We start from the raw sequence: 25,959 nt of genomic DNA, 5'->3' as shown, positions 1-25,959 counted from the left end.
TGACTTCTAAAATGTGCTCATTTGGGGGAAGGCAGTAAGTCCTTGCTCTTCTGGGCTACCTCTTTGGATTAAAATACTGGCTAGATCTACGTACCATTTACAGTGAAGTTCACTCTAGAAACTCGCTTTTCTGTTTTCTTCTCTGAAAACTGAAGGCAGTACTTTACTTGTATGGGTGACTAATGCATCTCTGGTATCCAGCTATTTCTGGGGGTGCATAGGTCAGGGAGTCTAAGAATCTAAAGAAATTAATTCACATGAATTGTTATTGTTTAATCCAAATGGTAGAGCTTTACAAAGCGACATGGCTCTAGTTAACATCTCTGACTTGTTTCCATTAAGTAGGCAAAAAATGGAGGCATAGCTGTTGCTATTGTACCTTGCTAATAGACAAGGGGCTCACTTGGTATCTGAAATTTTGGAGGATGCTGTTGATATGTATTTTGGTGGTGTCCTTGCTAAGGGAGTCCAGTTTCTTGTATACAAAAACAGGCTGATAAACAACTAAGTCAGGGTCCAATGACTACCAGGAAGAGGAACAAGCAAGCCCCGGGCCATCAGCATCCCTGGGTGGGTACTACCCCCTAGAGCTGAAATTCAGATGCTCAGGCTCATTTTTTTTTTTTGGGGGGGGGGGGCTGTATTTCAGACTACTCCAGACTGGTTTATATAGAAGTAGCACTCTTGTGGATGAAGAGGCTCCTCCTTTCTTGGAAATAAAGAGGCCCAGAACTCTGCAGTTTTAGAGAACACCTGCAAATTAATCCATTTGGTTTATGAGTATACTAATTGCTGTGTAATAGCATTCCTCAGGAGATGTGAACAGGCCTCTACTCACCTAGATGGGGAACTAGTGACAGACCAATTACAGAGAACACCAAAGTCAAACTTGGTGAACCAATGAGTTTTATTGGGATTACCTACAGAAATATGGGTGAGGGGTTACTTACAGGAGCAGAAATGACTCAAAGACAGCTGTGCCGCCAGAGCCCAACCCAGTATGGGTGACAGCTTACAAGAGCTGGGAACCTGGAGCAGACTGTACAATCTTCTGGTACCTTAACAGGTTGGATACTGTCCTTTCACAGAGCCTCTGTTGGTCTAAGGCAGTTTCTCTAGTTTTGGTTTGTCTAGGCAGTTTGGCAGCTCTTTGCTCCATCCAGGCTGTTTGGTGGGTTTCTTTCAGACTCCCAGGTCTCAGTGTCCTCTAAGCAGCTCACCTTGTCTGAATATCACCTTTGTAGTTGGCTTGAAGAGTGATGCTCAGTAGTCTTTACTGTTTCTAAACTTTTAGAGTGATGCTCAGTAGTCTTTACTGTTTCTAAACTTTTAGGAAGGAGAGGACTAATGAATCAGGTCAGTTTCAGGGACTTCCTGAAACTTTTTGGAGTTGTGTACTTCCTGTTTTAAAGAGCTTCCCTGTAGGATGGAATGTTTCATCTCTTCGTAGAACATCCCATTGTTTCACCTCCTCTAGAAATCCTGTCCTAAAATATCCTGCTTTTTCACCTCCCTTTTACATCCTGTGTCTTATGAGATTCTTTCCACGATGGAAGGCTTTAACCCTGGAGGAAACTGCTACACACCAGTGGTTCTCAAACTTTCTAATGCTGCAACCCTTTAATGTAGTTCTTCATGTTGTGGAGACCCATAACCATAAAATTATTTTGCTGCTAACTGTACTTTTGCTATTGTTACGAACTATAATATAAAATTTTGATTATGCAAAATATCTGACATGCCCCCTCCCTCCAGAGGATGACAGGTTGAGAACCACTGCTCTGGGATATCAGAAAGCTTTAAAAAGTTGTTGGAAATAGGGACCTGAGGAGGGCATGCCAACTACTATGTTGATGGCAAAAGAAAAACCTAAGCATTCAAGGTGAGGCAGTATGTGAGGGGATCTCGTAGGATGAGCAGTTGAAACCAACAAGGACAATGAAGCAAAAGGATAATAATCATGGTTTGGTTATTGGGAAGGAGTTCATCTTTTCCTATGATCAGCTGTCTAAGACAGGTAAGTGGATGTTCCACAGGGTTGGGGAGAACCCAAGGAGTTAAGACAGAAGAAGTCTGAGAAAGTGTCTTGTTTTGTTATCTTAGAAGAGGGACTCTCCACTGAGAAAATATCTCCATAAGCAAACCTGTCAGGCATTCTCCTAATGAGGGATTGATGTGGTAGGGCCCAGTCCAATCTGGGCAGTACCACCCTTGGGCTAGTGGTCCAGAGGTGCATGAGAAAGCAGGCTGAGCTAGTAAATAGTATTCCTCCAGGACTTCTGCTTAAGTTCCTGCCTTCAGATTCCTGGCCTGACCACACTCAGTGATAAGAGAGTGACCTAAGAGTTGTAAGCTGAAATAAACCTTTTACTCCCCAAGTTGCCTTTGGTCATGGTATTTTACCACAGCAATAGAAACCCTAAGACACAGATTTTTACCAGGTAGAGGGGATATTGTTTTCAGGAGAAATGTGGTATCTGAACTTTGGACTGGAAAAGGCATCTAATCCTCTGAAGTTGGAGATCTGCTGTGGGAGCCAAGAAGATAAACCTGAGAGCAGTGCAGATGATGGAGGCCTGGCATATAAAGTTTCAGGGGGAAGCTGAGAGTCCCTGAAAGACTACCTCAAGTCATTAGATATTTTTAATTAAGAATCCATGGTTCTGGTCATCTAGGGGTGAAGATTAACAAAACACCAGAGCCAGTAAAGTGAAGCCTTGCTTTTCTGGGACAATGGATCCTGGTCAGCTGGCAATGAGACATTCAATGATTAAGAAGAGACTAGCATCAAGGTGAAACCTGGGAAGTGTTTCCTCAGAGTCAGCAAACAAGGGTGAGAGGGGTGTGGACAAGACTACCTTCTAGTAGCAGCTGAACTTGGCAATGCATAAAGTTCTCAGGTGTACTGCTTCTGAAGGCATGAAGGGGTCACTGAGAACAGCTGCGGTTTTGCCTGCAAGAGGCCTGGAGAGGGCACTGGTGAAGGTGCAGCCTGTTGCAGTGGAAGCCCCAGGACTGAAGGAATCATGGAGACAAGCTGAGGCTTGGAACCGTGTGGCAGAGTACGAGGCCAGAAGAGGCTACTGGTAAAGGTACAGTTACAGCAGAGACCCCAGCATTTTGGAGATGCTGGCACTAGAAGACTGCTAAGACAGCAACTGTAGGGTGGAGCCAGCCTGAGCCGAGACAAGTTGTGTGTGCTTCAAATGTCAGAACTAGAGAAATGGAACCCTTTAGCCTAGCAGGTGCACAGCTCCAGATACCAGACATTAAGCTATTCACACTTTTTGCTCTCACTTGAATGCGACTGCTCCCTGGTTCTTAGTTCTTGGAGGAAGAAAGTGTTTAACTTGTGTTTTGATTTTATAGGAACCCACAGTCGAGAGGCTCTGGATATTTCAGAGGCTATGAAATGTGAGATAGTGTTTTCATAGAGACTGAACTTCTGGGACTCTAAAACTCTAGAATGTAAACATTGAGATTGGAGAGCTTATGGGTGAACAAGAAAGTATTATAGCTGAATTGTCTGTATGACAAGTTGACAAGGGGTCAGCTGTCCTGTTTTTCTGTTTGTTTTGCTTTTGGGTCCCCCCCCCCATCAACTTGACACAGCTAAAGTTATCTTACAAGAGGAACCATAATTAAGAAAGTATCTCCAAAGGACTGGTCTGTAGGCAAGTTGGGGGAGCATGGTCATATTTTATCAAAGCAACAGAAAAGTACATCCAGTGAGAAAAATAATGCCTAAGGTGCCCCTTTTCACACATACACATTTTTGAGTAACGCCTCCCTCTATTTGGTGTAGGTATTGGACGTAAGCAGAGAAGGCAAAGAAGAGGTGTTCTATGGACCCACACTTCCCTTTGCTTCAAACGGAATAGCAGCGTGCTTCCTTCCGGCTCCATATTTCACATGCCCTAATCTTCAGACTCTTCAAGTGCCTCACCACAGGATCGGCACTGTCTGAAAAGCCAGCACTCTGTCAGCCACCACCACCAGGAGAGCGATGAGAGCTCGATATCTGGATACGGGGCATGAACATCCTCAGCGCCCGATGCTTCCCTGTCTTGTTTTACAGGTCTAAAATTGTGAGAAATACTAGCAAAAAAAAAATGAATAATTTTCTAAAACATATTACTGAGAACTTTGCCACTTCTTTTGGTGTATGTTAACATACAATGTGTGACTTTTGTTGTGGTGCACCTTACTGTCATCCTACTGGCACGCTACTGTTTCATGGATCTTTAAAACATTCCTTGTAACCCTGTTATAATCAGTGCTGTTGGATCATGTGACACTGTTAGTAAGGCACCTTTGACACATGGCTTCAGTTTTCTCATATCCTTCTGTACCTATGCCTTTCACTAAACATTAGCGGGCCATTTTTCAAACTTAACATTCTGCAGCTCTGCTCAGAAGAACTTCAGCAGGATGACATCATAAGCTTTAAGTGCCATATTTTATTCAAGGTGTTAGGAGTAACAGACTTGGAAAACTTAGTTTCCAACCTCCGTTACGCTGACCTTGTATCAGAACTTTATAGGGCTTAGGTTTCTCACCCTTGAAAGAGGATAATTACTAATTTTCACATTAACTGAAAAAAAAAATATATATATCTTGAGGATTAGGCAAATCTTCAGAACTTTGCCTAAGAAAAAGTTTTACTCAAATTCTAAGATGTTTTACTGTCTTTAGAGTGCTGTAACTGAAACCACATTATTTTCAAGTTTTTAAATTTCAAGATGGAATGTAGAAAAGGTCCTGTGGGATAAATGAGTCTGAGAGCATCAGAAAGACAGTGCACCTATCCTAAGTAAGAAAGCCAAAGATCCCTAAACTTGTACAAATACTTGCCTCAAAGAATTCTCTTAAATGCCTAATCTAAAATTTAAAAAAAAAAATTAGCTATACTAACCATGGCACCATAGAAGGCTGTGACATAAGACTGAGCTGAGAGTCAGCAGATATAATAGACATTTTCCAAATTGTTAAAGGCTATGTCAGTCTTGTGTACTTGTGGGATTTTCTGCCACTGCCAATACATTTTTGTTGTTTTTTCTTTTCTTTTCTTTTCTTTTTTTTACTACCACCAGTTTTAATAATGCACAATTTTTTTGTAGTATAGATTTTTGGGTTTGCTTTATCTCTAACTAAAAATGAATCACCTTAAAAATTCAACATGTCTGTTTTTTCTAATCTTGCCAAGACTTAAGGTCATTTTTATTAAAGGGAAGGCTATTTTCTCTCAGCTGCTGAGTCATTTGCTTATGTCATAGAAATTGTCTGTTTTACTTGAATAATCACTTTTTTAAATCATCATAAGTAAATGAAAAAAAATAATAATCCTTTTCTTTTTGTTCAGGGTGATCTTCAATTGGCTACATAGCTATGCTGGTGTCCAACTCATGATCCTCCCAAATAAAACAATCTTCTTACCTTAACAAATTCATTAATTTTACACAATGCTATATGATACCTGATATAAACAATCTCTATAACAGTTGCTGGGGTTACAGGACAGGAAGTGACAGAAAGGGTAAAAAAACAAAACCAAAAAACAGAAGTTCAAACAGGAACAAGGAGCATGTGGACTGTGAACAGTGACAGCTGATGCAGGTAAATGGCGAGACCATTTTTAAAAGCTGCCTCTGAGCCTTCAGAAATAAACTTACATGTTCTGAATGGAAAGTGCACTCCTGCCTCTCTGATTTGTTTCAGCACAGACCTAAATAAGAAATGTTTCAGACTTTCTACTTGGTATAGGAATTTTCTCTCTAGTAGTTGATCATGTAAAATCATTAAGTTCTATTTATGTTCCCAGGTCCTATACCCACTGAATAAAAGAAAATGGCTTAAAAATAAGCATGCCTGACTGATAATGGTAAGGGAGCTTGAGATGATCTTAGAATGTTCCCTGATTCGTTTCTAACTATTCACTTAGGCCAGCATAAATTACCAATTGCTCCTTGCTGGTCCTCATGGTTCACTTTCTGCAAAGTTTGGACATATTCTATTCTTCACATGTAAAATTAAAAAACAGCATCAAAAGTGTCATATTCTTTTAGTAAAAAGAAAAAAAAGATTGCTTAATTGGACTCTTTTCTGCAAAATCATCTACAATGAAGATAATCTGTGAAATTATACTTGATATATATAAGCAAATCTCACCTGAACTACTCAGCTGTATTCCCACCTATTATTTAAGTGTAGCAGCCTATAGTAACTTATCTCCCATCTTCAATCTTCAGAATTAAAGACTGTATTTTACTTTCCACATAAGACCATAAGACCTTGAAGCACTTAAACATCAAATGAGGATTTTACCTTAAAAAACTAAAACAAAAAGTTTCAACAATCATTCTACTATGAGAGGAAACTAGCAAAGACACAGCTCTCTATCTAAAATGTAAGATGCAATAAACTCCTAATCTTTAAAAATAAAATGCCAACAAAATTACAAATGTGACATTTTTGTACTTTCTCCTTGCTTTCTTTGCACCTGACATACACAAACAGCATCTCCTTAGCTAGTGCAAAAGTTAAAATCTTCAATTGTTTTTATACAAAGGTTAATAAGTGCAACACGGACAAGACGGATACTGTTTCTCTAGGTAACACAGCTCATTATCTTCATTGTATAATCACTAGCACAATGTAAGGTAGACGCATACATTAAATTTTATATACTTATCTTTATATGCAAACAACCTATAAATTACATATATGATAATATCTATAACAAGCTGGGTAACTACCAGCACAACAAAGTTCTAAGTCAGTCCTGGGGATGTGGCTCCATTGGCAGAGTGCTTGCCTTGCCTGCAGGAAGACTGGGTTTCCATACCCAGTATTGCATGGAGCTGGCTGTGGTGGTTCATGCTTGTAATCCCAGTATGCTTGAGAAGTCTTGGCTAACAAGAGAGTGCAAAAAAGGAAGCCTGAAACAGAGATTTTGACCCTGTCTTTCATAAATAGATATATAAATAAAATAACAAAATTGGTAAATTATAATCATGGGGTACTGAATTGGGTAACCTCACCATACAACTTATCACAGTGAAAACACAGCTCTCATATCTAATCAAAAATAGGAAAGAATATGCTATTCTGCTAGAATCCTAGATTGAGTGATTGTTTTAACCAAATAAAGCAAATTGTTTCTACCAACGATTTATACTTTGCTTCACTAGGCATTATATTTAACTCTAAGAAGGAGAGGCATACGGTTTTGCTCAGTACAGAAAAGATGAAGGACTTGAGAGAGCAGATTTCCAGGTTTCCCTCAAGGGTTTCCCAAAATGGAGAAACAGTTTTTACATACAATCTTAACTGTCAAAGATTCTATGGGAACTGAGTGTGGGGACTGTGGTGATACAAACCTGTCACTCCATCCTTCCAGCACTTGGTGGAAGGCTGGCGCAGGAAGGTTGCATATTAAAGGCTAGCCTGGGATACAGAAGACACTCAAAAAATAAATCCAACAAAAACAAATGAGAAAAAAAAGGCATTTAAGTCCATTTATTATTTAAGAACAAAATATCTTAAAAACAAGAAAGGGCCAGCGAGAGGGTAAAGATGCTGTCGCCAAGCATGATGACCTGCTTTAGAGCCTGGGACCCACACGGTAGAAGGAAACTGACTCTGCCAAGTTGTCCCTTGCCCTAAACATACACACACACACACACACACACACGCACACTTGCATCCACGCCCACACACACACACACAAATAGAGAAAAAAGGTAAAAGAACTCTGTTTAAAAGTGCGGCCAGTGTGGAACACATGCTTGTAATCTTCCACCGGGGCCTGAAGTATAGGTCCTCAAGTCTGGCCCGATCTACATGCTGACCTCACATAGGGAGCCACTGTCCCAACAAATCCAAATCACCAGGAAAACAAAACCACTAAAAAATTCCCCAGGAAACTTACAAAAAGATATGGTAAATGATACAAGATAATAAAAATCAATTAGTCCAAGACATAAAAAATCGTATTTTCTTAAATAAAGGCTGAGACAGAAAACAAGTCAAATGCAGCCATCATCACTTGATGGCTGGGAGTTATTCTGAGAAATGCACCCTTAGGTAAAATCATCGTACTTACGCAATAAGCGGCAGTCAGCCAATGCTTGTGGCCTCTGGATGCTACGCAGGTATGTGGAGCTGGGGTCATAAGGCAGACTGTTTTACAACACATTTTCCCAGTACTTTTATACATTAGGAGTATAATCTACGGCAGCGAGAGGGAATGAATACGCAAGGCCCAAGTCATCTGTCATGTGTATGTGCTGCATCTGGTCCTGTGTCTGGCAGGGAGCTCACCTGTCCCCACATCACAAGTGTCACATATCTTATACTGTGTGTTACAGTGGCTATCCACTTAGGTCAGGAACTTCGTAGCTCTGCCACGGGCTCATGGGCTTATCATCACTGAAGCATCACGCATCATGTGATTTCACTTACGAAAAAAAATGATAGGAAAAGACACAGGTATTTAAAATTATGAAATCCTTCTAGTGAAAATGAACTCAATACTGATTGATTTTTGCAGATGAGCCTCCAAATTCTTGTTACCCACGGAAACCATCTAATTAGATGCTAATTAAGCTGAAGTTTAAATCAAAACCAAATCTTAATGTCTGATAAAACATTTTCATCACTCTGTTGCCCTTCAATCATCTTTTATGCCCACCCCATCTGGTGCTTTATGGGTATTTGAGTGGAAATGCTCACATAGCCAATATGTACATTCTTCTTCCTACTTAATTGCTTTAAGTTTCTATAGAAATGATTTATTAATTTTCAGCTTCATGAAAAGGATGATGTACCACAATGACCAACTGAATGAACCAAAACGCAGAATGAACAAAATTCAGGGAAATCGGGGACCTGGAGAAAAGAAACTTGAAGACTGTCCATTTCCTTCCTGGCTGGCTGATTTTAATTATTAATTTTTTAAAATATTAATTAGTTTATTCACTTTGCATCCCAGCTGTAGCCCCCTCCCTCATTCCCTCCCAATCCCAACCCCCCTCCCTTATCTCCTCCCCCTCCCCTCTCCAAGTCCACTAATAGGGGAGGTCCTCCTCCCCTTCCATCTAACCCTAGCCTATCAGGTCTCATCAGGACTGGCTGCAATGTCTTCCCCTGTGGCCTGGTAAGGCTGCTCCCCCCCCAAGGGGAGGTGATCAAAGAGCCAGCCACTGAGTCCATGTCAGAGACAGTCCCTGTTCCCCTTAGTAGGGAACCCATTTGGATACTGAGCTGCCATGGGCTATATTGGTGCAGGGGTTCTAGGATCTCTCTCTCTCTCTCTCTCTCTCTCTCTCTCTCTCTCTCTCCTTCTCCCCCTCTTCCTTCCCCTTCCTCCCCCCCCCCCCCGTACTGGGGATCACTCTCTTCTTGTTGACTGCTGATCTGGATGTAGAACTCTTAGCTACCTCTCCAGCACCTAAACTGAGGACATAGATTTGATAGGATGTGTGTGAAAGGAACCTGGGAAGAGTTGGAAGAATGAAGGGTGGATATGATAAAAATGTATTATAGTCATGTATGAAAATCTCCAAGAATAAAATAAACAGTAAGCAACAGTCCAGTTAGGTGACATAAAGTGGTCAGGCTGACATCTAATGAATCAGCTGAACAAGGGGGAAGTTATTGGAGGTCCTGCAGCAAAGCAGCAATGAAAGGAAACTACTTTAGGAGTACTCATTTCAGAACTGCCTGTAGGACACACAGCAGGAACACAGACCAGAGATAAGGAAACAGCTTGCAGGGCCTGAGAGGAAAAAGAAAAATGTTTAGATGCAAGTGACTATAAAGGAAAAGGGTGGATTTAAGAGTCTGCTGGTTATCAAAAGCAGAGGAAAATGAAGGGTCTAAGGTATTTCTGAGATTGCACAGCTATGTTATCTTGGGAAAATAGTGTTCTTGTGCAGAAAATGAGAACAGGTGAGATGGACAGCTTGTCATGTCGCCCTGAGATTTTAAAGCACTGAACAAATGAGGTTGAAAAAAAACAGCACTACAAATAGATTAGAGACAAGGTAGTAGCTCACATCTTCAATGCCAGTACTTGCCCGGCAGAGGCAGGTGGATCTCTGAGTTTGAGGACAGCCTGGTCTACAAAGAAATTTCCAGGATAGCCAGGGCTACACAGAAGTGCTGTTTCAGGAAGGGAGGGAGGGATAGAGGTTATGAGCCTGTGGGAGTTCACTACTAAAAGAATACAAAATCAGATGAAGGGCACAGCTTGCCACTAGTCAGAAAAAGAAGCCCTCGGTGTTATTCCCACCAAGTAAGAGAGACCACTGTCCAAAATCTTTCAGTTTAATTAAGAAAGCTTTATTTTCTGTCACATAGGGTTGTCTGTCTCCCTAAAGTGGGGTTTGAAAGGACGGCAATAAGCACAGGAGAAAGTGGGGTTTATATAGCCCCAAAGCCAGAGGGTTTGCAAGGGGTGGAGGATTTTTGGTTATGCTGCAATTTGGTTTAACATCTCAGAATTATTTGGCATAACATCAGGGTGGAGATCAAGGGTTAGGAGGTGGAACATATTCAATTCCAGAAAATGGTTCAAGAAATGGTCAAAATTGAGTTTTTCAGAAAACAGTAATGAACTTATTTTGACCTTGTAATAAGATGGCTTCTAATCTTAGAATGGAGTCAGGCTGGTCCATCAGATGCTCTTAAGATACAATGTATGTAGAAAGAGAAAGCATCCTTGAGGAGTAATGGAGGAGAAGGGAAAATTCAAATGTCACAGAGGCCGAAGACCATGAAAAACAAGAACACATTGGATGGAACTAGAAGAGATGGCTTCCTTCAATGGTGCAGGAAGCAACTTCAGGGGCAACGGGCTTTGTCTTAGGTACTGCTCTGTGGCTGTGAAGAAGCACCACAGCCAGGACAACCTTGGAAATAAAGCAGTTAATTGGGGGCTTGCCTGGCTTCAGAGGCCTATAGTCCATGACCATGGTGGGGAGTGCGGTGGCAGTCACAGAACATCCAAGAATGGGTCTGGCCTGGACTGTTGAAGCCTCTGGGCCCAGCCCAAGGGACACATCTCCAGTAAGTCCATACCTCTTAATCCTTCCCACAGTTCCACTAAATGGAGACCAAGCTCTCAAAAATAGGAGCTTGTAGAGGCCATTCTCATCCAAACCACCAAACTTTAAGAAAGTAGGTATCAAGTAAAGGCCAAGAATGCAAGGAGCCATAAGTATGGTGGCAAAGTGAAGAAGGTTCAGGGGAGATTTTACAGAGAAGGGGATAATTATGAAAAGCATCTCATCTCACAGGGGACATAAATCCATACGAACAAGGCCCATCCCCAGCAGGGGAGGAAAACATCTTGAAAGAAACCCAGCTTCTTCTTCAGGGATCCCATCTCATGCCTGGCTTCCTGCTTTTACTCAGGACCTCATGCCTGTAGGATAAGTACTTATCTGTGGAGACAACACTTGCTACTTATTTTCAAGAACAAATCTTAATTATATGTGTAACTGAGTAGCAGCTTCTCCTGTCCCCTATGTTCCAAACTCTGTGCAAAACGTTCTAAAACATACCCTCTTGCCCTCTTTTTGGTTTGAGAGAGACAGGTCCTCACTCAAGTTCAGACTGGGCATGAACTAGTGACAATCCACTTGCATCCACCTTTTCCAGTTCTGTAATTATAGGCATGTGCCACTGATGACATCCTGTCTGTAAAAGACATTTGAAAATGACCTGGGGGGAAAGGAGTGCACTCTTGCTCTCTCTGATGTGGCATGTTATTCTATATTTTTGTGTGTGCTAGGAATTGAACTCAGGACCTCACACAAGCCATTGTCATTGAGCTAGATTCCCAGCCCTTTAATGGTCTTTTTGGGTTGCCTTAGAGAAATCAGAACTCTTTGGCTCTGTTGTTAAAGGCTGGACTCACAACCATTGGCTGCGGACACACACAGTGTGATGTAGCATGAGACTAGGCACTGTCACAATGAGAGAAATCCCTTGCTATGTAGTCTCTTTCACAGCCTTGAATCCATTTGTTGGAAGTAATGACAGTTGATTTGGGGAGAAAAATAGACCATTTGCCTATTATAAAAGTAACATATACATCTAGATTTCAGAGATTAGAATTAGGAAAGCGCTAGGGAACGTTGACTACATTTTTCTTTAACCCAAAAGAAAATTTTTAACACTACTGCTTTTTTGTTGTTTTTTACTCAGTTGGAAACCAAACCCAAGGCTTTGTTTCATCATGACCAAGTATTCAACAGCTGAGCTATATATACCTTCAGTCTCTATTTCCCTTCTAAGTTAGAAGTTTGAGGTGTTTTCTTAAGAAAATACCAATAAAGAATACAACACCTCCCCCCAAATTAAAAGTTAAAACATCAGTGGACTTGGGGAGGGGCATGAATGCAGAAAGGGGGGGAAGGGGGGACCGGGAGGGTAGGAGGAAGGGGCTTATGGGGGGATACAAAATGAATAAAGTGTAATTAATAAAAGTTAAAAAAAAGAAAATACCAATAAAGAATACAACACCTCCACCCAAATTAAAAGTTAAACCATGATAAACAAAAAACAAAACAAGCGCACACCTCCCAGAACCCTGGGCCCCCATTTACAACTGATGAACACACTTAGCTGCTTCTCTGCGCTGAGATAAACAACATGCCAAAGACAAAGGAAGATAGTTTAGGTGGTGCATATGTCCCAGCACTCAGGGAGGCAGAGGCAGACGGATCTCTGAGTTGAAGGCCAGCCTGGTTTACAAACTGAGTCCAGGACAGCCAAGGCTACACAGAGAAACCATGTATCAAAAAACCAAAGAAAGTTTATTCAGCTTACGGTTCCAGAGTGATACTAAATTAGGTAGAGGCATGGCAACAGAGTCAGTAAGCTTAGAGACTGCCTCTTGAGCTGTGAGCAGGAAGCAGAGAACCCTTCCTGAAACAGTGCAAAGTTTTAAATCCTCAAAGCCCACCTCCAGTGACATACTTTCTCCATATAGGCTTCATCTCCAAACCTTCCAACTGGCACCAAGCACTCAAATAAAGGAGCCTCTAGGGGGCACTGTCATACAAACTACCACACATACTTTCCTTCTAGAATTGTTATGAATAGCATAGTAATCCTGTTTGTAAACTAAAAGAACTCAGACATTTTAACATACATCACCTCATGGATTCCTACAACACTGTGAAGAAAAAAATATTATTAATCTTTTTTGTCCATGAGAACTGTGAAGTAACCTGGTTTGAGACCCATGAAGGGTCCTGGCTGGAAGGGACTGGCTGAAATTTCTTGTCTTTAGTGATGTGCACAACAGAAAGGAATCAGGAAAGACCTGGAAGGCAAAGCACACAGCCTCCATGCGTGCTTCCAGAATATTAATTATTTCTTTAAAGGCTCCATCGTTCCTCTCCCTTGATAAGCCTTTTAATGACAATTCTGGAAGATGAATACAGGGAAAAAAAAAAAACCTAGCAATCTAGAATGTACACGTAAGTTCTCTTGATATAGTTTTAAAACTTTACAATAAATGGTGTGTATGATCTTTCAGTCAGAATCAGTGTGATTCCTAAGAGTTAAGCACACCTGTACTTATTATTTACAATTTTTGTAAATGTTTTACTTGCTAACTTTGCTTTTTAACAAAGAAAACAAATATACAGCCCCATCACCTGATACTCACTTTCTTTTAAGCAGTGAAACAGACCAGACCAGTAAGGTTATTTTTTTTTTTTGGGGGGGGGGGGGGAATGAATGAACACACACACACACACACACAAATACATAAGTGAGAAGAACAAGCCAGTCACTAGGTAGCACTAAGTACGGTATCAGCACACTCTGGATGACATTCACAGAGAATGTTCTGGCTCAAAAGTCTTTAATTTAGTTAAAAATCTCTTCAAGACAGAGCAGAGTTTTACAAAGTTCCAGTATCCTATTATACAGTTACTAATTAGCCTTCATTCCTTATTTATATATTTTTTACATACAGGAAAGAAGGAAATTATTTGTGATACAACACTACACAATTAATCAAGGTTGACCAGCTGGGGTGGCCCAGGCAGCTGTAGACAAGAGACATCAGACAGGAAGACGCACAAAGCAGCATCATAGGTTGTTGCTTTCCAGGCTCTGCTTCTCCTCCTGCCCCACCTGTCCTAGGTGAGATAAAAGTTTGCTATAAGCTTCCCTGTTTAAGGAGAAAAGAAAAAGAAATTCACTTATGAAAGAATGCCTACCCATAACACAATGTACTCACAGCACCCTGCTTAAGGGTGGCTACAATAGGGACATGTCTTGACAACAACAATATACAACGTAAGTGTTGCTACCAGGACAAACTACTGCCAAAACACCACCACACGCCCTTTTTGTTCTTTACCTTCTCCTTACCACGAATAACAGTTTGAAAATAAAATGTTTCAAATATTCTGTAGTACTTCCTGGTATTTAAGATTTTACTTTATTTTTTTTTACCCATTACAGAAGGGAAAGGGTTTATATAGGTAGAGAGATACAGGCGAGCCATGCCGCCCCTGTGGCCTGGCTCCATGAGGGCAAGACTGGGGAGAAAGCTGACCAGATTTTATCGTTGGTTAACATAGCTCCCACCATCTGAGATGCTTTAGGAAGTATTCTCCTGGAATTTCTTTCACTAGTTTAAATACCTGTGGGATTCTGAATCTCTAAAACCAGTCCTTTTTGTGAACATACATGGCTACCAGGAGTGGCAAACTAGCAAACACTGCCCCAGTAGCCCAGTGGGCGGAGTTCACATGGGAAGTCTAGTCCTTTCATGAGAAGTACCCAGAAGATAGACGGCAGCAGTTTTTGCAACAGCCTGTTTTATGAGATGTAGTGGGTCCGTTTCTTTAAGGCTGTGATTTGAAAGAATCTAATCTTTTCTCTGCAGAAAACAGTCAGAGGCCAGCCAAGTTCCTCATAGAAGAGATGTAATACTGTGGCACAGAGATGCTCTGTCCGTGTAGCCTTGGGCATTCCTTTTCAAAGTTTTCATTGACTGTACTGCAAAGATGGACTCCACTAGTTTAGCTAAGGTCATACTCAATTTAGCCATGTCTTTAGGTGAACTAAGATTGGATACTACCCTAAAAACATTTCAACAAAATGGAATACATATCATCTGAGAGGAGGGAGCCACACCTGAGAAAATGCCTCTGGAAGATGCAGCTGCAGGCAAGCTCCTCGGGCATCTTCTGCATTAGTGACTGATTTGGGAGGGCACAGCCCAGTGTGGGTGGGGACAACTGTGGGCTGGTGGCCCTGGGTTCTATAAGAAAAGAGGCTAAGCAAGCCATGAGGGGCAAGACAGTTACTTAGTAGCACCCTTCATGGCCTCTATATCAACTCCTGCCTCTGGGTTCCTGCTCTGTGTGAGCCCCTGCCCTGACTTGGAAGAGTCAGCAAAATAAACCCTTTCATCCGTAAGTTGCTGTCGGTCAAACAGTATACACATGCAATGTGAACAAAGTCTCCATTCTATAACATAACTTAGGAATACTACTAATCTAACACTGTCAGTACTGACTCTTCTAAAATGGACTCTTCAGGAACTATAGCTTTATTCTTAGAATGATGCATATCTACACAGTCAGCACTAATTTTGGAAGGGTTATAAGCTTATAAACAAAACACAAGAGCCTAACTAGCTAATAACCAAACCCAGACTATCTGGGTCACTTGCCTTACTCATCAGATACACTGGACACAGCTGGTCAGTTATGACCTGTCAGTACGGGTTTTGTAAGACAAGTCACCTGAGGCTTTGAAATCCTCCTCTCCATAAGGACACTGCACTTTGAAAAGATAAGCACCACTGAGGTATGAAGCTTTGCGGCGGCCATGTCAGCAGGAACATGGAAGTGACGTCTACTCATGCAGGCATTACAAAACTGACCATCGCCACAGCATTAAATATTTTTCATCTCAAAAGAAAATATCCCATTTTCCTGAGTGGGCAATAAATGTTAATAAAAAGATAAAACATGATACTCAAAAGATTATGATTATCAAACATACCTTTGTGCAATATTTCTGCCAAGGCCCCATTTCAGCTCTGAATGCTTCAGAGACTGAGTGAGGGTAGGAATCAGTTGGATGACAATGTGCTGATTCAGTGCTGCTACTGTCTCTAGGATACTATATATGTGATAACTGTACTGCATACCATAGTCCTGGATGAACTGCCTGAAAATAAAACAATTTAGGAATCAATTTCTTGGGCCAATTACATACATTATAATCACTTTTGTTTTGTTTTTCAAGACAGGGTTTCTTTGTGTAGCCCTGGCTGGCTTTGAATTCACAGATCTGCTTCCCGAGTGCTGGGATTCCAGACGTGCACCACCACACCGGGCTTACTCATCACTTTTAACCACAACACAACAAGGACTGGTTGCTTCATCAAGACTGAAAGAATCTATGTGCAGACTACTGGTGCAACTTAACTTCCGAGATAGGGCAGTCTTATGTAGCCTGGCTGGACCTTGAACTCATTACCCCATTGCCTCAGTCATCTAGAATGCTGGGATTACAGGTTTGTTATCACCATTCCCAGCTTGGTTACACTTAGAAGGAAAATGATTTTAAGGAGAATCAGATGGGGAAAAAAATCTAACTCTAAGCGCTTTCACAAAATTCACCACTTCAAAACCGGGATAGGAGGAGTGAAAGGCAGTAAGCAAGATCAAGTTTCTTAGTCATATTTAAGTCTATCATATGTGTTAGTCAATACAGTTAGGAGGAAAGTATTCATAGGATATCCTTACATGTCTGAAATGAACAAGAAACCTTAGTCTTTATAAATACAAAAACATTTTATCTCTTAAATTTCCACATTCCAGACTTTGTAATAAAAGCTGTATAGCTTAATCAATTATATATAACAGAGATTAGACATTTCTTTCCTCCCACAGTTTTGGAATTTTCATGAATGTTCTCGCATATAATGATCATAATTGAAATAAACTGGAAACAGCATAAAAGCACCAATCATGTGGAGAGAGAGAAGAAACCAGGAACCAAATATGCAACACAGAATAAGAGAGACACACCTCAAATTACAGCTCATGTGGTGGCAAGGTAGAGATGTGTGCCAGAGTGTGTAAGAGCAAGCTAGCAGAGGCCTCAAGAAACAGCATGAACGCAAGGGCCTTTTAGAAGACCCCAAAAGGGCAAAGCTGGGCCACCGAGCATGCTCAGTGCGTCTTCTACCCCTATAGCGTCCATGTCCTAATTAAACCTGAGGAACTCTCTGAAGCTTCAGTGTGAAGCAAGTCAGAGGAACAGGCACGTAGACAGCATCTCCAGGAGCACCGTAAGCACACTCTGGAGGCCAATGCACCTGTTGTTGGAACTTACGCTTGCTATTCGCTTTTTCTTAACAACATTCCAGATTCTTTCTCACTGAAGACACAAGTAATTTCAAGTCAGTTAACTTACCCTTTTCCTTGGCACTTTTATTTTTCAATAAAGCAATACAATGTAACAAAACCACTTCCCCAAATACTGTAATTGAAACACTGTAAACAAGCAGTAACACATTATGTTTGGGTAATTAGTTATTTAAAAAGCATGTTGGCTGTCAAATGGCTGGCACCCTCTCCTTGCCAGTTGGCATGTTTTCCAGTTACCTAAACAGAGAAGTCAGCTGGGTGGCAGGCTCTCCTTCTGACCCCACTTGGCAGGTTTTTACCATGCGTTGTAGGTTCTCTGTGGCCAGCTTTGTAACTAGGAGAAAACGACAGGATTACACAGTATGTCTGAACTGACCATCTGGATCCTCATTTTTAACACTCTTCATTTAGAAAAATATGTTGTTTTCTTCAAGAATGTACTTGCTTTTTTTTTTTTTAAAGTTGTCAAAATGCAATAGTTATAAGTTTGTTTTGTTCTAAAGAATACCTAAAAAGTTTAAAAATCTATTTTGCATCTCAAGACTGAAATAATACATATGAAGATATGTTTTCCTTTCAGAAAGGTATCCATATTTAAAAATCCTTCCTAACCTGATCTTAGAAAGAGATACATACAGACAAAAGAAAGCCTTTTAAAAGACATGAATTTGCAGACAGGCATATTTTTATTTTTAACCTAACAGGGAAGTACCGTCCATGCTCTAAAAATCTTTAAGTAGTAGACTAGACCAACCAATAATATACTTTTGCTTAAAATTAGTCAACTATTTGTATTACTTATTTAACCAAATTATTTTAAAATGGTGCGCCTGTAATGCAGTGCAGAACTATTGCTGCAGTTTGGATTCTGACCGTGCCAGAGACTCATGTATTAAATACTGGGTTGCCTGCCCATGGTGCTCTGTAGCACAGTGTGCCTCTTCCTCCACTGCTGCAGGTGAGCAGTCTCTGCCTCCAGGTGTTCCCATCGTGATCATCTCATCGCCTCCCCTCAAACTTAATCTGGGAGGAGGCCAACTGACCCTGGACTGAAGCTTACAAAGAGGCAAGCCAAGCTTCCTGTACTTTACTGGTTAAGGCGATGTGAAGCTCACTAAAACAGACCTGAACAAAGTGTGTGGAAAACTTAGCATGTTCTTCTTTTATTTATTTTTCCCCTCCAAGATAGGGTTTGTCTGTGTAGCACTGGCTGTCCTGGAACTCATTCCACAGGCCAGGCTGGCCTTGATGTCACAGAGATCCACCTGACTCCTGAGTGCTGGGACTAAAGGTGTGCACTGCCACACAGACAAACGGAGCAGTAGAGAGGAGTATCGTGGGCCCGCACATGTTAATTAATGCTATAAAACCCTTGTTTGGGGCCCATTAAACATAAGTGTCTTCAAACTGAGTGATCATGTTTTAAACTAAAACCTCGATTGTCGCAGTTTACACGACTTGGAAGCAAATGCCTCACGTGCAGTGGGGTTTTTAGTACTGTCAGAACTGTGCAAGCATCACCAGAGTCAGGTTTATAGGGCTTCTGTTATCTTAAAAAGAAACACTACCCTACAGCTATCACCCACTCTCCCCTAGGTAAAGAGCTTATCTACTCTGTCTCTGAGGCATGCTTTCTCAGAGCCGGTGGACTCCAATGTGGATAAAGCTATTCAGCATGGCATTCAATTTAAAACTTATGAACTATTCCAGAATTTCCCATTTAGTGCTGCTGACCTGCTCCTGATAACGTGGAGGTGAAGCCACAGGAAACAAAACTGTGGCTACAGGACAAGTACTGCGCTGTGTGCCCTGAGTAAGCAAACCCTGATGAAGCGCAAGGCTTTCACCGCACGTCGACATGTTCAACAGCCGCGTCTCTAAAGGGCTCTAACTGCGGCCACAGACGGCAGGCCTTCCTGCCACGTGACGGGATGACATGGAAGCTGTTGTACTGGAGCCATTCACGCTTCCCTGACTCAGACTAACACACACACACACACAACACATACACGCACACAAGCTCGCACACACACCGACTGATATTTGACAAGTCTCATGTGATATCACAATGAGCCTGTACAAACATTTTATTTTGAGATGCTAAAAGCCTAATAAAAAAAAAAAATATCCCATAAACCACTTGCCTCAAGGAAGAGGGTGGAGGAAAACAACCCTAAACTTAAATATGCTGAAATGTGTCAGTATTTGACCATTTTTTCCACCTCACCCCAGCTATTGCTTAGTATTTGATTCTTTAGCCATGATACATCTCGGGAGATAGAAAATAACCCTGTACCTTTTACAGCTATCCATTTAATACATGGGAAAGAATAGTTGCTTAACTTGCACACAGATAATGCTAACAAAATCAAGACTGAGTCAACTAACCTTGGGGTTCATTGACTAACACCAAACATTTTATGATGCCAGGAAGGAGTAGTTCAAGGTCACAAATATCCATGTTGGTGTCCTTGAAGAGCTGGAGGATGAAGGCCAATGTGGATGCTAAGCGAGGAGGGGGTGAGGAACCTTTAAACTCAAGATAGGATTTCCTGAAAAGAAGCAAATTTTATTTTATTTTTCTTCTATTTAAATCTTCAATTGAGCAGAATCAAATGCCATGGATGTTAGAGACACTGGAAAAAATTTATTCCTTAAATAAAGGACGGTCTTAAAAACGAATGTATATTTTATAATGATAACCTTAAAGACCATTTTGGTGTACTGCGCACTCTGAAAGTTAGTACAGACAAAAACAAAATTTGAAGCAACTTGGTTTTACAATGAACTTACCAAACCTAATTGCTAACTTGTTTTCTTCCTTTCCCAGGATGTTTCATATCCCTTATCAGTTTTGCCAGGAATCAACAATTCTTCTAATGTCAAATGTGCATAAATAAATCTCCCCTCACATTTATTTATTTAGAACTTAGGAGGAGTCTTAAGTTTCTAAATAATTAAAAGGACTATCCTAGGAATTAGCTTCCAGTTCCAGCTTTATCTTTCTTCCAGTAGGAAATTTAGAGAACTAACTTCAGATTGAATATTATCTCTCAGGGCACAATAAATTGTAACATTAAAATTCAGAAGAAACTGTAAGGATAACAACCCCCTTGACTCATCTTCCCATTTAATTGCTTAGAACTGTTCCTGGTCACTGTTCAGAAAATGAATAAACATGAGAACTGTTGAGTTTCTTTAAAAAATATAGACTATGAAACCTGGTCAGACATGACTTAGGTCTCTGCCCTACTGTATTTTTATCTCGCTGGTACTGATGAACCTAGAACCCTGTACATGGTAGGCAAGCTTCCTACCACTCAGGTACATTCCCAGCCCGGGAGGAATACTACCAGTCTAAACTAGACAAAGCATGTATGTCTGAACACTGATGACACAGCTAAGAAGACTCTAACACTGTGGCGTATAAACAGACTCAAGGAGCTACACTTCACAACCAAGCTCGCTCCACACACAAAGTGACCCCACCAAGTTCACATCCTAGACAGAGCTACCAGCTGAGGCAGGGTCTGCTTTTGTTCTCCTGCACTGCTGAATTACTAATGCCCAAAATAAACAGTGGGTACCAGGGGCACATACAAAAGTAAGCACACACAGCTAAGTAAACAGACCAAGCCATAGACTTGTTTTCTAGTGGAGAAGTTAGATGTGGCCCATCCCCCAAGAAAAGGGCACTTTTAATATACGTGAGTGATGCTTTGACAAAGATAAGCATAGATTCATCAGGAGCTTTGAGAAAGAAGCCCCGACTCAAATGGATATTAGAAAAGCACTGAACGGAGGAGCTGTAGCAGTCTACCTCTATTTCGGCTAAATACTGAAAACAAAATCAAATACCCACTCACATTTCTAGTCAACTAGAACCTATCAAGGAAAGAAGAAAACCATCCTTAGCTAAACATGAAGTAGAACAGAAAGCTGAAAACACAGTTGGAATAGTAAACAAAGTTAGGGATTTGATTCACCTCCTAATTTGTCATGGAGTTTATATAAAAACCAGGCAATGTCTCAAACACCATAACAGATTGCTATAATCTTGCTGAAAACTGGGTCATACAGGACATGTGCTACCCTGTGACACTAGGTACAAGGTTTTTTACTGAGCCCAGAGGGAGGGCATTTTAAGAAGAAACAAAGCTTTAATGTAGAGAAGTATAGAGCATCTTGAACAGCAAAACAAACCATGGTCAGGAAGGTATGTGTAGGACAGGGACTATTATAGAAACAGTAAGGGACAAACTTTGGGTAGCTAGAATACACAGCATTACAGAGCGAAAAAGAGACAATGAAGGTTTGCGGACAGAGAAGAGTCAAAACTAACCTGGCTGGACTTGGTGAAGCAGACCTTTAATCCAGGGAGTTGGGAGGCAGAAACTAATGAATCTTCTCTGAGTTGCAGGCTAGGCAACGTGACACTGAGAACCCATGCTAAAAAAGGGGGTGGGGGCAAGCAAAGGGCATTCTTCTCAGAAGGAGGGACACTAGACAGTCAGGCCCACAGTACAAGGTGGTAAGAGAAAGGTGAGATGAACAAAGACTACGAAGCTTCCAGCCCAAGTAACATGACTCTAGGAATATAAAAGATGGAAATCCGTATTTACACGAGATCATTGGGAAGATCAAGTCAAGGCTGGAGAGATGGCTCAGTCAGTAAAGTATACACTGGCGGTATAATCATAACGGCCTGAGTTCAATTCTGCAAACATACATAAAAACCTAAAAAAGACTGTTTGTACTTGTACTCTCAACACCACAGAGAGCAAGGCTGCCTTCTGTGGAATCTAAGCCAGTGGGACACTGTGTCTCAAAAACAAAGAAGATGACACCAAAAGAATGACCTTGGAGGTTGTCCTCTGGCCTTCCCATGATGGGGAGTACCACCCCACACCCCCTACTTAGAAATAGAAAGAGAGAACAAAATGACAGCATTTAAACACAGAAACTTATTAATACTAGATACCAATAATCTATATTACCGTAGAATCTCAAAAGCTTAAAAAATAGTATCATAATGTTAATACTGCATGAAGACAAAGTGAAGATAATTTCTATTACTGAACCTTCTAATGTTATGATTAAAGGACATAGAAGTTAGCTGAAAAACAAAAAAAGTAACAAAGAAACAAGCATGAAGAAACAACCCTAAGAAGTTAGGGTTGAGAGATGGCTCAGAAGGTAAAGAGCACCTATTGCTGTTTCAAGGAGTCTGGCTCTGTGCCCATGTAAGAGCTCACAACCACTCAGATCCCGTTCGAGGGGATCTGATGCCTTCGTTTAGCTTCTACAGGCACCAGGTATGCGCGTGCTGCAATTCCATACATGCAGGCAAGACACTCACACATATACGTGATATAAAATTAACAAACCTTAACAAATGTACTTAAAAACGAGTTAAAGGTGGGGGACTAAACATTTTTAAACTACCCCTACCCCTGCATTAGTTCAACTGGAAGGACACCCACTTCTACGTGTCCTACACCTGAGTCAAGTTTGATGGCATTCTACCTTTCTCATCCCTTCAAGGATCCAAAATCAAGAAAACATATCCCCCAATAGTGTGCATATTCTAAAAATATTCTTCCCACACCTCCTTGGTAGAAGCTACCTTTATTCGCTGCACAACTGAAGTTATGCTATCTAGTAAATATGACAACTCCTGGGGCTGGAGAGATGGCGCAGAGGTTAAGAGCACTGGCTGTTCTTCTAAAGGTCCTGAGTTCAATTCCCAGTAAGCACGTGGTGGCCCATAACCATCTGTTGCCCTCTTTTTGCCTGCAGTCACACATGCAGGCAGAATGCTATGTAAATAATAATAATAATAAAAATATGACAACTCCTTTCTTTGAATGCAGGTCCGCTAAAATAACTCAAAATGACCTGACTTATGTTTATCTTCCATTTCAGCAAAATCCTCATGATTTCCTCAGAACAGTCACTTCTAATGCAGAGTCTGTCTTTCTACAACACCTTTGGTTACAGTTGGAAACCCCATGATGCACCAGCAGGTCACTGAGCATAAGAGTGAGAGAGATGGGCTTCTGTCGTAACTACCAAGAAGAGTCCGTGTAGTTGTCGCTGTTCAACGCTGAGCAGTTGGAGAACACTGGGTAGCAGTGAACTCTCAAATCAATGTGCTCCTTTTCACTATTTGTGATACAAAACAAGGTCTGATGGCCTGACGCCCCCATGTAGGGGACACATGTATTCTACAAGCGACAGTATAGAGGAAGGCCTAGTATACGAGGCAAAAATCATGACTAAAACATTTATCTGTTGAAACCCCCAAAGTGGAAGATATCCCACACAACCAGCCTTAGAGGCACTCGAGACATACATGAAGAATGGTAATGATCAGGACGCAGGTTAGCCTGTTGCTGTTAGGTTGGCCTTCCTGTGGTTGAATGAGTGAGAAATGACAGCGAGGGCCACGGTGGGCTTCTGCTGTCCCATCTCCACATTCTTTGGGAGCTCACTGTGTCAACATTACCATTCCTACAGAGAACCAGCTTTCAGGGCTCAAGGGAGAGTTGGCCTGTCATCTGAGTTGGTAGAGCCACACTTGACAGCAGGTATTTTACAGAAATTGTAAATACAACCCAAGAAATAAAAGAATTTAGACGAATAGTATAATAACAACACAAGACTTCATATTGCTTATCAGCATTCCTATTTTCAGTTACCTTTCATAAAGTAACTGCTACATACTATACAGTACAAAACACAATTTCTATTGTGATGAAAACCATAAAAGTACATCTTTTTTAAAGTAACTTTTTTCTTTTTCTTTTTTTAATTTTTACTTTATCTCATGTGCATTGGTGTTTTACCTGCATGTATGTCTGTGTGAGTATGTAACGTCCCCTGGAACAGTAGTTACAAACAGCTGTGAGCTGCCATGTGAGTGCTGGAAACTGAACCCCAGTCCTTTGAAAGAGCAGCCAGTGCTCTTAACCACTGAGCCATCTCTCCAGGCCATAAAGATGTATTTTTACGAGTGTATATAAGGAAAGTAAGATATATAATAAAAACTGGCATGTCGGGAGCCGTGACTCCAGTGGCTTGCTTTGATATTTAAATCTCGGTGGAGAGATGGCTTTTAGCAGGCCTTTACTAATGGCAGAGAACTTGCAAGTCCATCTCCTTTTGTTTGTGACAGCAGGTGGGATAGCTTGTGAGGATCACACCTCTTCCTCAGGATCCTTGTGCAAATTAAACCATTGTTCTGATATGTTTCTACTCTGGCTTAGAAACTCACAATAAAAAGACAGGCCAACGGGTTACTGCAGAAGAAGGCCAAGTCTTGTGTAAACAGGAGTCAAATAAGCAACTAGATACAATGTTGTGCTATGGGAGGAGCCAGAGGACAGGAAAGAGGGGAGGAGCTAGAGAACAGGAAGGGGCGAGAAGGAGGAGGAACTCCAGGAGAAAGCACGAGGAGGGCAGAGCTGGAGGAGAGAGCTTGGAGGACGTGGAGCATGAACCAGACCTAAGATTTCACAAAAAGCAAGTATAATGTGGGAAATCTAAATGTTAGGAAACAGAGGGCTGGAGGCAGAGACTTGAGACTTGCTGCTTGCACTGCTTGCTGCAGCAGCCTGCCTTTTGCTGTGGCTGTCGAGTCTGGACCTTTAAAAAAGTTTCCTGTGTGCTGTGTGTTTATTTAAATAATATTAATCCTCACTCCCGACTCAAGAACCGTTCAACTCTGCTGGCTGGCTCCGGCACTGGCACGATTTTTAAAGCAATTATAATTTTAACAAATTTTTGAAAACACTTTGGTATAGTCTTCAACTATGTAGCTGTCACAATGACCAACAGTCACTCTCCTGTCATTCATCCCAGAGAAATGATAGTGTAGGTTCACATAAAGACTTTATATAAATACTTGTTATGTTAATATTATAGGAATGTTATTCCTAGAAGGAATAAGATAATAAAATTAGGAAAAGAGAAAGAGGTCTCTTCAGTAGAAAAATGAACAAATAGTTATTATAGCCATGCTGTAGAAGACTACTAGACAGTAATAAGAAACACACATTTAAATATATCTTTATTAAAATTAAGATATCATTACATTTTCTTCTTTTCCAATGCAACAAATTCTTAATGTTTCCTGGGAAAAACTGTTTCTAAACTACCACAATACTAAGCCACATTAATATTTCTGAGACATTCCAAATTATTTTTTGATGATATAAAAACTTCTACATGTGCCTCTTTGTACTAACTATATGTACCTTATGGCGTGGACAATGTGCTTTCTGAGAGGCATCATTGATGGAACAGAGGCAGGGCTTCTCAGTGCAAACAGAACAGGGTGCTGTCCAAGATCCGAAACACAGGGTGAGGCCGGGAGAAACCGCCCGATATACTGCTCGACGACATTACCCAGCAACTGATTCAAGTAGGCACTTGGACTTTGAGACTGGCAGCACACAATACATATACCCTATAGAAGGAAAAATACGAGAAATGCGAAGTGGAAAAGGCAAAATGTCTAATAGTGTTTAGGAACTTA

General features: G+C 41.1%; 2 protein-coding genes across 7 annotated transcripts in view; one reads left to right on the top strand and one right to left on the bottom strand.

Moving 5' to 3' along the window:
• The window catches only part of Klhl32 (kelch like family member 32), a 226,414-nt gene extending 219,971 nt beyond the window's left edge, over window positions 1-6,443 (top strand). For all 5 annotated transcript variants that reach the window (XM_055603480.1, XM_055603478.1, XM_055603479.1 and 2 more), the window contains one exon: window positions 3,806-6,443. In XM_055603480.1, the coding sequence (XP_055459455.1) occupies window positions 3,806-3,967 (162 nt within the window). In that variant the 3' untranslated portion in view covers window positions 3,968-6,443. The remainder of the gene's footprint in view (window positions 1-3,805) is intronic.
• A 7,348-nt stretch (window positions 6,444-13,791) lies between these two features.
• The window catches only part of Mms22l (MMS22 like, DNA repair protein), a 123,459-nt gene continuing 111,291 nt past the window's right edge, over window positions 13,792-25,959 (bottom strand). For both annotated transcript variants that reach the window (XM_055603626.1, XM_055603627.1), the window contains exons 20-24: window positions 25,679-25,890; window positions 19,809-19,972; window positions 17,658-17,754; window positions 16,045-16,212; window positions 13,792-14,194 (exon numbers count right to left, since the gene is read on the bottom strand). In XM_055603626.1, coding sequence (XP_055459601.1) covers window positions 14,113-14,194; window positions 16,045-16,212; window positions 17,658-17,754; window positions 19,809-19,972; window positions 25,679-25,890 — 723 coding nt within the window. In that variant the 3' untranslated portion in view covers window positions 13,792-14,112. The remainder of the gene's footprint in view (window positions 14,195-16,044; window positions 16,213-17,657; window positions 17,755-19,808; window positions 19,973-25,678; window positions 25,891-25,959) is intronic.

The sequence above is a fragment of the Psammomys obesus genome, unplaced genomic scaffold (assembly GCF_907164565.1).
Source record: "Psammomys obesus unplaced genomic scaffold, mPsaObe1.curated_primary_1811, whole genome shotgun sequence".
Classification (NCBI taxonomy): Eukaryota; Metazoa; Chordata; class Mammalia; order Rodentia; family Muridae; genus Psammomys; species Psammomys obesus.
The sequence above is the reverse complement of the archived record's forward strand: the minus strand, read 5'-3'. Positions and strand labels throughout refer to the sequence as shown.